Below are 16,538 nucleotides of genomic sequence, written 5' to 3'. Positions count from 1 at the left end.
TAGAGTACTATACTACTACGTACGTACGGTACGTACGTACGTTACTACTACTACTTACTTACTTACTTACTTACTTCTCTCTCTACTCTAGTAGTATTATACTCTCTCTCTCTCTCTCTCTCTCTCTCTCTCTCTCTCTCTCTCTCTCTCTCTCTCTCTCTCATGCGCGTTCTGTTCATCGAATTTTCATTCATCCCCTGAATTCGCGAGAAGAAAATAATTAGAACGAAACTTATCCATTTTCTACCAATTACCAGGATCTCCCATTGAATAACTCATCCAGGAGTGTGAAGATCTGTACGTCACCACCCATTTATCCCCCTTTTTAGATCTTAATTTAATTATACTTAGTATAATTAAATATACTACTACTATTAATTATACTTAGTATAAAATAATATTCTCGTCACTTCATCCAACCTTTCTGAAATTAATTAGGAAAAAAAGTAATGCAGAGTGGACTCTCCTACGCGTTCCTTTTCATCATTCCGGTCTCCTCTTTCATTATCATCGTTGAACCTCATTTTGCCACATTGAACCTTATTGTACCAACATTTGTCGACAACTATCAAGCGTCATCCATCCTCGTCCATCCAACCTCCTAATATGCATAATAAATTAATTAGCTGAGGCCGAAATTCGTCGTCCGCGCCCTCTCGCCCGCCGACATTCTCATCTCTATCTCTTTCTCCGTCATTTTCTTTCTGTCTCACGTCTCTTCCTCGTTTCTCCCCGCGTTTGACACAGGCGAACATGGCGGGGGGAATTTTTTTTTCTTTGTTTGGGGGGGGGGTGGCGTTGAGGATCGCCGCGGAGCGAGGCGAGGGAGCGTCCCGACGGCGATTAACTTTATCTCAATGTTTAACACGCCGCCTGATTGCCTGTCGGTTGCCTGTTTAGAGCCACGAGGTCGGGATGAAAACCCTCGTAATGCTGGACGAACAAGGCGGTAAGCCACTTCACTCTAGCCTCTAACACAACTAGTTTTGCGCGAGAGGAAAGAGAAAATACGAAAGATACTTAGGCGTGCGCGGTCTTTGCGACCGTCACGTCGGTTCCGAGACACTGGAAGCGACAACCGGCAATAAATATCAACAATATCAACATTTTTACAGCGTGCATATATGTACCGATGCACCGTGGATAAGAATAGTACTCGCGATTTCGTCGCAAATTATTTCTCGATTTCTTTCGTCTTCACTAAAAAAAAACTAAATACTAAATTTTAATAAATATTTGTTTGAACAGTTCTAAATATTTACTAAATATAAACGTATATTTAATTAATACAGAAACTATTATTTTGATTTAATTATATTTTTTGATTGAATAAATATTCATTTACTGTAAGTATCTGCTTGGTACTATTCTAAGAAATATGTATTAAGATTTAGTAATTATTTTTTTCAGTATTATTACTAAAATACTTGAAAAACGTAAATGACACTAAATAATATTGATTGGTCCCCTCGGGTTTTATATTTATTCTTAAAATAAATTTACTTCTATTTTTAATTATGGGCGTTTTTAATTGCGGCGCAGATAGAGAATATCTTCTTATCCGCTGTGTGATTAAAATACGTGGCGATATCTCGCGAGCGTGGCAATTGCGAGTTCGTACGGTATCGCTAATAGACGGAAGTCTGAAGATATACCAAAGTAGCTCAAAGATCCTCCATTTTCAACTTACTAATCATATTATGTACCAATTCATACAGCACAGAATTTATAATAATATTGTTGCAAAATCTCTACAATATTGCTGTAATGTTATTGCAACTTTTGTGCTGTAGGAGAATAATGTTGTATCGTAACAATAAGCGCTTAGTACTCTTCCCTTACAGCACAAAGTTGCACAAAAGTTGCTGCAAACGCTACTGCAACTTTTGTGCAACTTTGTGCGTAGGGAAATAATACTAAGCGCTTATTGGACTACAGACAATTAGCAGTCGAAAATGAGAGTCGAAATAGCCAATAGAAAAATTGTCACATTTCGGCTTAGATAAAAAGGATTGCACTATTTTGGTGTATCTAATGTCTAATTCAGACTGGACGCAGCAAGCGTCAAGCAATTAATCAGTGAGGCGATATTTAGAGTGGCGTAAAAAAATATCGCCTCGTTTGCTGCGTTTAGTTTGCATAAAGCTTCGGAAGTATCGTTTTCCTGCACACTCATCTCTCCGCGCCATTATGCATCTGCTCATGACCATCGCTCTGAAATATTGCCGCGTATTTCCGACACGTCCTGCATACAGATTGTTCCGGAAAAAGGGAACCGGTAGCAGGACTCCGATTCCGAGGCAGTTTGAAGTCGATTTCCCGCGTTTTCTGAAAATTTCACTTTTCCCTAATTCTAATTCGAGAAGCAGCATTTCGTCATCCATTTTATATTGTCTATCTCATTCTCTAACTTCTATTTCTATCAATGATACAGCCATTAATCCTGAACGGAAGCACTCCAGTCTTTCTTGGAAGTTCATTTTTTTCCTCTCGCGAAATTATCTGCGAGTGTTATAATTGTAATGACGGAATAATTTAGATTAGATAGACGTCGAGGAAAATCGGACACGAATTTGCCGACGACAGAACGGAGCCCCGTTACTCGCGTACCCCTTTTTCGCTAGGGATATAATAACACGCGACACTCACGCGTGCATCATCGAGACACATTGCTGTTTTACTTATCAATCAGGGGTGTAGCCGATATCTTTGGGCTAGAGAAAGAAAATATTTCAATGTAATCTCTCATATGAACTAAATATAACGTTGAACGAAATCCTCAAGAGGGAAGAAACAGAGAGATACTCTCTCTCTCTGTTTTACTCGGTTTTTACTTTATCGCTACACCCTTGTTATCACAATGATATGTACTGTATATATTCTATCTAGTAGTACTATATTGCTCAGCAGCGCACTCAGACCATCGTTATACCGTTCACTTACATTTCGCTCAAGCGCGGTGTTTTCCGTTTTTTTCTTTTCTCTTTTTTTTCTTTTCGGCTAACTCTGATTTCTTCGCGCGCTTCTTTCTTTGGTTCTCTTCCGCCCTTCTTTCCGCCCCTCTTTCTTCGGCTTTTCTCGGGCTTCACCACTGCTGTCTGCGTATACTACTTTCTCTTCCACACTGCATACTAATACTATCGTTACGATACTTACTTTCCGCCGTACCTCTTCTTCATATCTCCTTCGTCCTTCTTCCGGTTTCCTCAAATTATTAACCCTCGTATCCCTCCCTTTCGCCTCTTCGAGATTTTTGCTCGAGCTCCCTAGGATTTGCTGTGCGTCGCATGATTTTTGTACATCGACACACATTAAAATCAGATATTTATTATAAATATCGAGTACTGTATTTTACATTTTGGGTACTTAGTGAGATAAGTCTACTCAGAAGTGAACTAAGATGACAAATAGAACATACAATTGAAGAAAGTGGAAATAAACGTGTACATTATAATGTAGATTATAAATATAAATTAAATAGTTAGACGAAGATTTTTCTAAGTCAGATAATTAATATAGTTACAAATTTTATATATATGTATGTATGTGGAATCAGATTGAATCTTTACATTGACATGGAAGTAGACTTTAAGACGTTTAAGAAAATATATTCTTTTAAATTTTAATTTCAGTATTTATGAAAAGATCATTATTTGCTATAAATAAATTTTGTAAATTTTTTTATACTCATAAAAGTCGTGTTGAATTCATTCTCATAAATATTAGATAATTAATTGAAATTATAATAATGAATAATAATAAATATATAATAATAAAATAACTGAATAAATGACTTAAATTTGATGATTGAAATAATTTATCAATCAACACATTTAGAATCTATGTTTAGCCATATATTAATATTCAGTACCCAATTAATTATGTATTTACAAAAAATTATATACTTTCGCGAACAAAAATCGTGCGACGTAAACGCGGACCTTTACAAGAAAACAGAGGAAAACAGAACAAGCGGACAACAGACGTGGTCGTGATGTTTCATGACACGCGTGTCACAGCATCCGCGTAGCATTTCTCAGTCAACACGCGTGTAATTGTTTTTACACACATTACACGACGCATCTTAGCGGAGCGATTTCGCGGTTCTTCGCCTTCGCGATATCCCTTCATCGTCGAGATAAAGATCAGAGACAACACGACAATAAGACGCAAAGCGAACAGCCGCGAATCCGGCATCCGCTTTTTAGCTGAACGTGTACCGTTACCAGTTAAATCGGACACCCACTATACTCGTGTTACAAGGATATCGCTTACACATATTGTATTGTTAGTCTAGAATGAGTATACTCCTACGCGCGTCTATATAGAATTGTCTTTTAGGTAAACTTGTGTCCACTATATAACGTAGTCAAATTCGTGGGCACTACAGGGTGTCTCAAAACTCTTCTTATTAATCGTTTAACTGATTTTAATTGATTACTTATAATTTTATATTATACTCGTTCTCAATTTCTTATAATAATCTATGACAAATTAAATTATGATAAATTTTATTTTATTTGCTTTTGTTTTCAAATTAAATTATAACAGGGCTGGATCGTATGCTCTGAAAATAAATTTTATGTAAAATTTATTATAAATAAATTTCAATTTGAAGATTATGGAAATGTAATTATTCAAATTAAAATCATTTTCATATCTATTATTCAAATATTTTTACGAAATAATGAAGAAATGGTTTTGTTACAATAACCGAAGTACAAATTGCATTCCCGAGTTATTGTGGTATTTCATCTGAAATTCTGCAACATTTGCGAGTTAGTGTTCGAAATTGGATGCTCTAGATTTCGCCTAATTTTCATGGACCCCGTTGATCAATGCGCAGTTAGACAAGAGCTTTCGGGACACCCTGTACACTTAGTTGAAAGTTTCACCACCCACCAAGTGAGGAAGCAACTCACTGCACATATTCTCTAAGCACATAACAGAGCAACTCGCCCGATGCAGGAACGTCGAGCAAGGAAACTCTTCGCTTAACTGCAATTCGCGCTTTTGTTGCACTTCACTTTGTACAGAGTTCGGGGGCTCTATCGAGCGGATGTTTTCCCTCTCACGAACAATCCTTTATCCCAGCTGATGGCACTCAGGGAACGTTGCGCTCTTCGTGTCTTTTGTAGAAGAAAGATTGATGTTCTATAAAATATATTATAAGAAGGAATATTTTGTTCAAATTTCTCGGGAGTCATTCTTTTTTATTTTATAACAATAAGAAACTTCTACATGCTTTTTCGCATTCTATGAAATATCCTTTAATCATGTGATTCAATAGATACCGATTCTGTATATGTCTATATTTTTTACGATTATGAAATTTCACGAGCATTCTGTAACGTAAAATGAAATATATGATCAATTCTATCCATTCTTTTAATTGTTCATATATATTTGTTTTTTGATACATTATCTGAGCTTTTAAACGAATGACTCACCAAGTTTATTGATCGAAGATAATAGATTTTATTAATGTATCATCGACCTCCGCTCGATTGATCTCCCGTTTAGAATACGAAATTGAACGCAATCGCTTGAATGACGAAGGAAAGAGGCACCTGAAGGGGCTCATAGAAACAAACGCACGAAACCATGAAATCTTGGGAATAATCGAACTCTCGGAAATAATAAATTTTAATAAATTTTCATTTAGAAATTTTCACTTCTTGTTAAGTTTTATAATATATTGCTGAGGAAATGAGATAAGGAGCAAATAGAAATTCGGAAGATTGCAAAAAGGGCGCTTCCTTCCTTCGGGCGAGGGTTCTAAGCGAATCCGCTTATCTCTCGAGAAGATTAAATTAGATAGCGAAAGAGGATTGGGCAATGTACCCGCGCTTTCGTTTGCTCCTTTAGCCGATGACCGCTTGATCACATTAGGCTATTTATGTTTATGATGAAAATTCCCATAAGTTATGAGCTAGCTTGAAGCTATACTTTAACTCTTGGCGGCGGCTTTTATTCCGTAATTATCTTTACTTTAAAATAAATACATTTATATTTATTCATGTATTTATTTTAATTGGAAAGATATAAATCACAAATCCTAGAAATTACACTGAGAGAAATGATTTTGATAGGAACAAATCAAGGGAAAGCAAATGTGATATTTGTTAAAAAACTGATTGATTTGTTACGATTGTAAATTAATTCATCAATGTAACAAATACTCAATCGCTAGTGAATAAGAAACTCATATATATATATAAAAGTCATAGACGATTGCAGGATCCCAAATCATAAGAAATTGACCAATTCTAATCATTCTTCCTATATTTGACTGTGCTTGGTCGATTTTCTACTTAAGACGATCCACGATCATCTACGAATTCTATGTAAACAAGCCTAAAGTCTATCCAAAAGATAGATTAGATTCTATAGTTTGCTTCTGTTATTAATAATTGGTTGGTATAGCAGACTAGCGTAAACAACTACAAAATTTGTTGTCACATATTTACCGATCAATCCGGTTAAAAGTATTGGTGGCTTGCTAAATTAACAAAATCCTTTCTTTCAGTAACACTGCAATAAAAAATGAATCGAAACAAAATCTATAAAAAAAATGAATACATTAATCTAATAAAAGATCTCTAATAATAAAATTGAGACAAATACAAAACTTTGAAAAAAGTTTAAGTAAAATGAGATTAAAATTGAAACCTGCACCGCGAAGGGTTAAAGCTTCCTTTTTCTTATTTTACAAAAGCTTAATTATATCACGTAGAAATACTTTTTTGCCAATAGAGGGGTGTCGCAGACACTCTCCAAGTCAGAGTTTAGTTCGCACTTTTGTAGAACGTTCGCTATGGCTTCTAATTAGAAGTAACGATCTTTCTCGCGTGGTTGCCCTTTCCCCTTCGTATTTTCACGAGCGAGAATCGTCTTATCGCCCACTAACGTTATATTCCTGTGAAAAAACAGAACAGCTGGACCGAATTGAGGAGGGCATGGACCAGATTAATGCCGACATGAGAGAAGCCGAGAAGAATCTCACTGGAATGGAGAAGTGCTGTGGCCTTTGCGTTCTTCCTTGTAACAAGTACGACTATTTTAGCGTATCTTATCTCTTTCCTTTTTGCACTGTTGCTCTTCTTCCTTAAAAAAAAAAAAATTCTCTGCATCTTTGAAGTCTATCTGTAAGTTGTTTGATTAGACTTCACGAGCTAAGAAATCAATTTAACATCTCCATATTTAAGAGATTATTTTAGAAATTGAATAATTGAAGACATGTTGATTAATTAAGGAGAATATTAAGAAATTACTTTAATTTAATTTATACTATGATGAACTGCATAAAAATTATACAATATTAGAATTGAATTTTCACGAAGATTCTAATTGATATATCGAAAAGAAGTTTAATACAATTTTTCAAAATGAATAACTTGCTCTACCAATAATTTAGAGGCAATTTAAAGTTTAAAAGCAATTTAAAGTTTTGAAGTGTAAATTATAAAGTAGCGGAAATCTACAAAATTAGCGAAATTACTTTTATTGAACGTGACTTCTCAAGACCGACTTTCAAATTGATGTTTGCCATTGTCCGCTGAATGTTAGTCTTTTCTTCTTCTGAAATCGACTTAATCGCGTCGCTCGCGCGACAATTTTGCGCGTACAGAGGTGCCAGCTTCAAGGAAGACGAAGGTACGTGGAAGGGCAACGACGACGGTAAAGTTGTGAACAACCAACCGCAACGGGTGATGGATGATCGCAACGGTATCGGGCCGCAGAGCGGCTATATCGCCAAGATCACAAATGACGCGCGCGAAACGGAGATGGAGGAGAATATGGGCCAGGTGAACACGATGATTGGCAACCTGAGGAACATGGCAATCGACATGGGCAGCGAGCTCGAGAATCAGAATCGGCAGATCGACAGGATCAACCGCAAGGTGAGTTGGCAGCGAGTAATGGCGAGTGAATGCGCACCACCGGCGTCCAAACGCTGCACCGCAGTCGTCGCGCGACTTGGCATGGCTCTAAAGAAACCACTCGGACGGCAATCCGCGTTCGTCTTACTCGTCGACATACATATCGCGAGCATTGATCGAGAAAACGGGACATCTTGGACAAATCTTGGACTTGGAGCAAGAATAGAGTGTCTAAAGTTTGGAGTTTCTACGTTTGTCTACTCTTCTTCTAAGTTCTTACACGGAAAAAATGATTTTGCTGAAGTATCTAAAAATTTAGCTAAATAGGTAAACATGAAAATAATTTTTTTGGACAAAGTAATTATATGAAACGCTCAAACTGCTAGAATATTGAAGTCTTTTATAGCATTGCTTGTTTAAGTTTTCTATATAATTATTTTGATAGATCTACAAAATTATTTTCAGATCTGTACCTAAATTTTTAAACACTCCAGGAAATGTTTTTTTTTGTATGATTAATGAAGATTATCAGATTGTTTCATATAAAAGAAAAATTCTTAAAAGATTTGTAGTTAAGATTGAAAAATGGACGATGGATTTTCTTGATTAGTTACGCTAGTGTCGTTTGTTACAGAAGGCTTAATGTGTCTTTTTAATTCACAATTTTATTTTTAGATTAATGATGTTTTCTTTATATTATATTTAAGACGCTTTATGTCACCAAAGTTGTAGGGCTTTCATTAAGATTGTAGGTTGGTAAACTTTAAAGTAAATGATAGCCTTCGAGATTCAGTATGTCGATGAGATTACTGAAGTCCAATGCACACTGCGAACAGTATTATTAGCAAATATCGAACTAATCGCGAATTATTTTGAGAAATTTTAATTAAAATAATTTGGAAAATTGAAAAATTGAAAATCCGAAAGTTTTAAATACAAATCTAAAAGTTTGAAAACTAGCACTTAGAATTCATGAATTTTATTAATCAAAAGTATATATTCTACATTTTTAATTAGTCTCTTTAAATTTTTTAATTGAACTCATAAATTCTTCAAATCCATTAATTTAAAATGTCAATCAATTATTAATTAGGTTGAATCTTTAGTTAATCGTTAAATCGTGAAAACGTTGAATTTTTTGTAAAAAAAAAATTAATTCACAATTTAATATTTAATTTGTATTTGTTTGAATTAATAATATGTATTGTGTATTTATAACATAATATGGACGTGCATAAAAAAGATAAATTTAATTAGATGCAATTAATGCCACGGTCTGAAAGATAATCGGTACAACTTTACTATTTGTACGTGTGTATTAGACTACTGTAGGATGAGCTGACGCGTGTCTCAATATAGATATGCGCGAATTTATATGTCACAATGCACAGGCTCAGAGCGATGCACATCACGTTTTCTCGTCGCTTTCGCTTTCTTGTATGCCTTTCCTTCCTTCCTTCCTTCCTCCCCCCCTCCCCTCTCCCCCCCTCCCCTCCCTCCCTCCCTCCCTCCCTCCTGTTCTCCCTATTTTTATATTTCACATAATCCCAATCCGGGCAGGTGTTCCGACGATGTCTGTCGTTGCTTTCTGCGTCTTTTCCTCTAAAGACAAGAATGTCTAAAAAGCAACATAATATGTCTAAGCCTTCCGATTTACTCAACGCAATTTTCGATAGCGCAATTTTAATCTTAAACAATATACAAATATCTTAAACACATAAGTAATGAATAATCAATTTAAATATTTATTAAAAGAAAACATAAATTTGAAAACTAGATTTGTTCTTTAAATAAGAGATTTAATTATTCGCAAAGAAATTTTGTTATTAACCCTCCACAATATGAATTTTAACTCTTTGGTTAATAATAGGAATTTTTGAGAAACAGAGCAAATTTTTTATTGTATTGGATTATATAAAAATCTGAAAAAATTCTGCTATATTAATTAATTGACAAGCAATTGAAAGCAAAAAAGACGCAGTTATTAGAGCGTTACAGTTAACAAATATATTTTTTAGAAATCTTAACACAAAAGACAAAATCGGACGTGGGAATTGAAGAGACTCTCTCGGCTGCTCTCTAATTATTGTGAACTACTTTTAATTACTATTTATAATTACTATTTATCGCTGATGGCTCGAAACGTTCGATTTTGTCAATCATATGTAAGATTTCTAAGAAATATATTTATTAACTGTAACGCTCTAATAACTGCGTCTTTTTGCTTTCAATTGCCTATCAATTAATTTATATTTATTTGTTATCTCGAGAGCTTAATGTATTTTATGTATACGTTTTGATACACTTGTCAAAGCTCGTTTAACAACGAGCTTTTAGTATCATAAAAGTCGGATCGTATTTTACTTATTTCTTACAGATTTATATTTATCTATCAAAATTTGCAAAGATACCTTCAAAAATCCCGGTAAAGAGTTAATTATAAGAGTTAATTATATATATAGTTTTATGTAGGAAGCACAGAGATCAAATAATGAATTTATAATATTCTTAATTGACGAGTCCGAAGTAAATGCCTTTGCTCTTTTGGATTAAAATTCCAACGTGATCGAAATTGCGATTTGTGAAAGGGCAATTTTAAGATTGATTCTAGAACTCCGTGAAATTCCAATAAACTCAAAATTGCATGCTCACGCACGTGCATCGCACAATATGTATTAATCGCCACGATATGCGCTCCCACGTCTTAAATATCGCGCCCTTATTCCACGGCTCCTCGCTGAAATTCTCTGGGCACTTTCCGCCCTACTCGTCGATCATCCCTTCAGCACAGCCTGCCTTCAGTGTTCTTGTACGTAATTACTGCACCATCCACGTTTCAAATTTATCTGTCCTTCTCTTTTTATTCTTTCTCTTTCTATCTCTTTTTCATGAAAAATCTTTATCATGGGACTATGATATTTTTCATAGGTTTTCAACACGTAAAATATATATCACTAACAAATCAAAATATTTTTTTTATTTTGTCAGTCTTTTATTTGACTCAAAAATAGATAAGAGAAAAAATTTTTAATTTTATTTTATTTATTCAAAACATTGGCACAATTAAATCTCTTTAATTCTTTGTTTAATTAGATATTTTTGAAATTAAAATAATTTATATTATAAAACATTTAGGTTAGAGAAAGGAACTAGTTTGTGCAAATAAATAAGCATTAATAAAACAATTTTTTTAATATTCTTTTTTTCTTAAATAAGAAAATAATAGTTGAAAATTTGTGACCAGTTATAAGTCTAAATTTTTATTATCATAGTCCCTTTTAGTAGATCCTAGACAAAAGGAGACAGAATTATCTGATCGTAAAAAGGTTCTCGAACGAACAATACGAATTTATAACTTACGGTGACTATATTCAATAATTATCTGTCATTATTTGCTATAACACGTTGCTATTGAACTTGCGATCGATTTTGTCATAGGACTCATATTTTCCGCATATGATATCTTGCAACGTTTAACATTAACCCGAATTAAACACACTATCAATAATCGATATTCAAATATATCAAAAATTTTCTCTTCAACCTTCGATATTTATTCAGACTAAATTTATCATCGAGCTATTCTTTCGCTTTCTTCTATTTTTTATTCCTTTTTCTTATTAGTAGCTCTACGCTATCTTTTCTTTAATTCTAAGACTAACATTTCTCTCTTTCTATTAACATTTTTTCTTCAATCATATTGTAGACGACAAGTATTGATCGTTTGAGAATCTTTGACCCTTTAAAGACCATACGTTTTAAGTACGTTTTAAAGTATAAATGTAATTCTGAAAATTTATTACTTTTTTATCTCTTGCTTGTAATCCACATATAATTCATGTTAATTTTGAAACCTCATCCGCAGAGGAATATGGTCTTTAACGGGATATCATAGTGGTGTACAATCTCGAACAGTTCATGACTAATTAATAGAAGATTTATAGACAAGTCGGAGACGGCAAACAAGCGAGAGAGATCCAATCGAGTATTAACTTTTCATGATTGGCATCGGAATTCGATTGATTCGTTTTAAATATAATTCATACAACCTTACGATGTATATAACATTAGTTATCGATCGTATCGCTATATAGCGACCAGCTGACGATTTTTCGCAAGCGACAAGCGCGGCAAAGCTTGTTACGATCCAGTCGAGCGGAATATAGACATAGTATCGAGGGGGTTGCGAAACCACAAGACTTGAGCTAATGCCACGAGAGATTGTGCACCACTCGCCGGTGAACTTAAGCCGCACAATCACACGCCCACATCACACACACCTCTGTGACCGAAATCCAAACTGATAATCCGCAGGGCGAGTCGAATGAAACGAGGATAGCCGTGGCGAACCAACGTGCGCACGCCCTGCTCAAGTAAAATGCGTCTTCTCTCTGTCTCCACGTATCCGCCTCCTCCGAGCCCCAAGTTGCATATCACCGAGACGTCGTCTCGAGCAAAAAAAGAAAAGAAATGGAGATTATACGCGTGTACTTGTGTGTATTATACATGTAGAGAGGCCTGACACACATGATCTCAGGGCTGGGATTATTCGGGCGTGAGTAAAGTCGTAATCACACCAAATTGCCGATTGTGGTATATGGCATAATATAGTTTATTTACTGATTCCTTTGAAGGCCATGGCACACAAAGAACTTAAGGCAGTAAGACGTAAGCAATAAGGAAATCAACATTGGATTGACTACTGTTTACGTTATGGCCTTACGGATTCTATCGTGATTAGTTAATTTATTTATTCTACAACGTGCTCTTTGTTTCCTGTTTCTTGCTTTTTATCTTTTGCTTTTTTCCTCTTTGTGATCGTTTTATCAACAATTATATTTCTTGATATGTGTTTTCTGTTTCTTCTGAAGTTCGTTAACGTTTATCTCGAGCAACAGAAAACGAAAAATGGGATAAGAAGTAAAAAGGCAAGATACAATAAATAGAGCAAGAAACAAGAAACAAAAAGCATATTGTAGAACAGGCTTACGAAAAAAAGAAACAAGCTCTCAAAAAAAAAATCCGCACAATATTCCACAATACAATTAAAAAATAAAAAAATATACATAACTTAGATTGGGATTGCGATTGACGATTACTTTTCAATCAATCAGAGCAAAACAGTCATTGTTTTGCTTTGATTGATTGAAAAGTAATCGCCAATCACAATTGCAATCCAATCGGCAATCGGTAGTGTAATTAAATAAGATAAATGTTAAGTACTAAATTACAAAATCTATGCGCTTAGGTATCAGTTACCGATTGGATTACTTGAGTATTGATTTGTCAAATAGGTTAACATTGTATACGCGCGCGAATATTAAGCGAATATTAAGATTACCGGCAGTTATATCGCCGTACGTCTGAATATAATACTTAATTTATTGAAATAATCGGAGGTGCAATAATATTGCAATTGACTCTGATACTTAATCGCTGAAAACGTTGGAATATCGAATTATTCGAATACTCCCAGCTCTGCGAACGAGTCTCCCGTCTATCTCCCGTTCTCCTTTTGCTGTTTTCTCGTCGTCGCCCGGGCACCAACCCGATTCCGCTAGCAACCTGTGCAACAACGGAAAACTACCACCACCACCAAATAACTCTCTACCACTTCTACTACTTCTATCACCACTACCAAGCTTTCCGTCGATATACGACGATATACAGTGAACGACCGCTCGATAGTCGCGGTACACGAAAGAGCTTCTTGGTAAGAATGGCCGATCTAGTATTTGCACAGCCGAATTACGCGAGGAATATAATCTTGCTCAGTATACTCTCGTGAAAAATCTTTGTTGTCTTTCACGAATAAAAAGCTGCATGTCTCGGTGTTCTTTTTTGTTAGAGAAAGATCAATTCCAGATACGTTGAAAAAATTTGCTAAATTGTACTTCTTGAGCTTTCTTGAATGTGTTTCTTGAATGTGTTACGCTGAGATAACGAGGATGATACATTCAGGAACGATCGGTGTTCCGCTTGTTAATCATCGATGCTAATTAATGGATCTGGAATCATCAGAAGGGAATTTGTGTTTTTTTTTGTTGATTAATAATGTAATTATCAATTGAAGAGCTTTTATAAAAACAGAGTAAGAGAGAATGAATTCTAAAATTAAAATGATGGGAAACAGTAGGCTAACCGGATCTCAATTTTGATTTCTTGGAATTAGTAAAAAAAATATGAAATTTTTTTTCATTTTTATAAGAACTGTAACACTATGAAAAAAAATGATAACTGGAACCGTCATAATTTTTTTTATATTAATATCGTGCTAATTTCACAGATATCGCTTTCAGAGATCCATTGAATTTGTCTGTTAACTCACTGTGACAATAAGCTAATTGCTTTTTAATTGATTATGACCTAATATTCATAAATTCCATTCTTTAAAGATAATTCTGGACGATTCGTAAATTGTGTATCGATGGAAATTTTATTTCGGCCAACAGAAGTGTGGTGTGCCGCGGCTACTGCGAGCGATAAAAGCATCGCACTGGGATGTCATCGCTCCTTGTACACACGTTGTTACAAAGTCCATCACACGTACTGTCACTCTCGTTGTGATTGTGTCACGAACAGACGTCGCCGTCGACGACGACAACGGAATGCCTCTCGTTGATCCCTTTGAACCCCCGTGTCAGAACCGCACCGTTCTCGACCGCTTTCGCTCCAATGCTCCTCGGGGTCGATCGGGTTAACACGCTTGACACGTGGAAGAGCAGCATGCGAATTTCATCTTTCCTGATGGTTCGCGTGGATTTCGCCGATATGCCAGGGTCGTATCGACTATTAGTTCTGCACGAGACTTGATGTATGCAGAGACCTGAAAATGAGCTTCGGGATTCTTGGAGAATTTTCTGCGTAGCTTTTGGCTCGTAGTCTTTCGTAGCAATTCTATAACCGAGTCTGATCACAAGCGATTTTGCCAAAATTTTTCTTTGTATTAAAAATGACCCACTCACATCTCTGTTAAAATTTTGTGTTGAATTTTTACTATATTCAAGTTAATTTAACGTTATGCGATTTAACGTAACGTGATTATGTTTTTGTCTGTTTTAAAATTGATATTTAACATTTTTTAGTTAGTGTCAAAATAACAATTTATAAATGAATAAATAATATAAAAATAAATAATATAAAAATAATGTACTTTAATATGTAAATTCCATGTGAATAAAATAAGATTTAATTTAACATGTATAAATGTTAATTTTACTAAAAAAAAATGCTTCCACAGTTTGCTTACAGTCAATATTTTTGTGTTAATTTATTTACATAATATTTGTATTACTTGTATTACACATTCATTTCGTGTTAAATTAACGCAATTTGAGTGGACCATATTTTCCGACTGTGTAATTTTATATTGACTGTATACTATCTCACTTTAATTTATGCTATCTCATTTTATAATCTTAATTAAGGTTAAAGTGTAATAATATAAGTTAGAATAAAACAGTCTGCATACAGAGAGACATTATAAATATATACACCTTTCTCTCCCGTAAAATTTTGATCAGATCTCTTGTGGTTAGACTCTGTTATAGAATCTCTAATGGGTACATTCTTGAATACATTCAAATTCCCGAGAGCTCCCCAGATTCATATTCTCTTGTTTAACATTCATGTAAACAACAAGAATAAAATACTACCTGAATGGCACTTAAATGGGAATCTAAATATACACTGAAAAGAATGTTTGGTTGAAATACTTATTTAAAGTAAAACAAAAAATAAATCTCGCTATAATGATTATCCGACGTGATCCACAAAGACTTTTGTTGAAATAGTAGAAAAATGCCGAGTCAATTTATAAATTGTAATCTGCGGCCAAAATGGAACAATCTATTCTTGGCGAACGCGTCTTGCTGTCGCAGCGAAACCAACACCGCTTCGGTAATGGAATCGATTTATCATGGCGAAACAATCCGCGAATTCAGCGAAACAATTTTCGAATTAGATTCTTCTTAATCAAGCTATTTCACTTGTTTACGTGATGGTGGATAACATTGACGAAATTCTCTGTGACAGCACGAAAACATTCCGCGCTAAATTGACGTTCCCGCAATCGATATTTGTTTCCTCCTACAAAACGAAAGCGCGTCGATGTTACAAGCGAAATGTTCCAAGAATCTTTTAAGCAGTCCTTAGGCAATCAATATTATTGTTCAATAATTAATATTATACAATACTATTGGTAAACTATATTGAACTTTCAGACTGTCGGTTTTGAATTGTTTAAAATATTATATCAATAATATTGCACAAAATAATTGTACAATAAAGATTGCAATCCTCTTATGTCCATTTCCACCAATATAAATTAACTATAATCTCGATTCAACTTACTTTTCGTCTTTTTCTAATTTTTAGAACTAGAAAAAGACAAAGAGTAAGTTGAAAGAGACTAAAGTTAATCTATGATGGTGGAAATGGGCAGTAATGTTACAAATGCTTCGATCATTTGTAAGATCAAGTAGATTGTAGTCGATATTGAGCGTCTAGGGACCGCTTTAGCTCCTGTGACCATCACACGTAAAACAATTTTTATTCATAATCATAAACAATCAGAATCAAAAGTTTACGTTAAAATACACAATCATTGATCGGTACACTGAAAAAAAATTTATTAAATTTTAATAATATTTCTTT

The 16,538-nt window shown here is 34.6% G+C and overlaps 1 protein-coding gene across 1 annotated transcript in view; it reads left to right on the top strand.

Annotated features, from left to right (window-relative positions):
- LOC105620232 (synaptosomal-associated protein 25) overlaps positions 1-12,260 on the top strand; it is a 34,169-nt gene extending 21,909 nt beyond the window's left edge. Inside the window, exons 5-7 of the mRNA XM_012201736.1 lie at positions 6,934-7,051; positions 7,631-7,904; positions 12,198-12,260. Coding sequence (XP_012057126.1) covers positions 6,934-7,051; positions 7,631-7,904; positions 12,198-12,260 — 455 coding nt within the window. The remainder of the gene's footprint in view (positions 1-6,933; positions 7,052-7,630; positions 7,905-12,197) is intronic.
- Positions 12,261-16,538: the final 4,278 nt, after the last annotated feature.

Source organism: Atta cephalotes (assembly GCF_000143395.1).
Source record: "Atta cephalotes unplaced genomic scaffold scaffold00025, whole genome shotgun sequence".
Taxonomy (NCBI): Eukaryota; Metazoa; Arthropoda; class Insecta; order Hymenoptera; family Formicidae; genus Atta; species Atta cephalotes.
The sequence above is the reverse complement of the archived record's forward strand: the minus strand, read 5'-3'. Positions and strand labels throughout refer to the sequence as shown.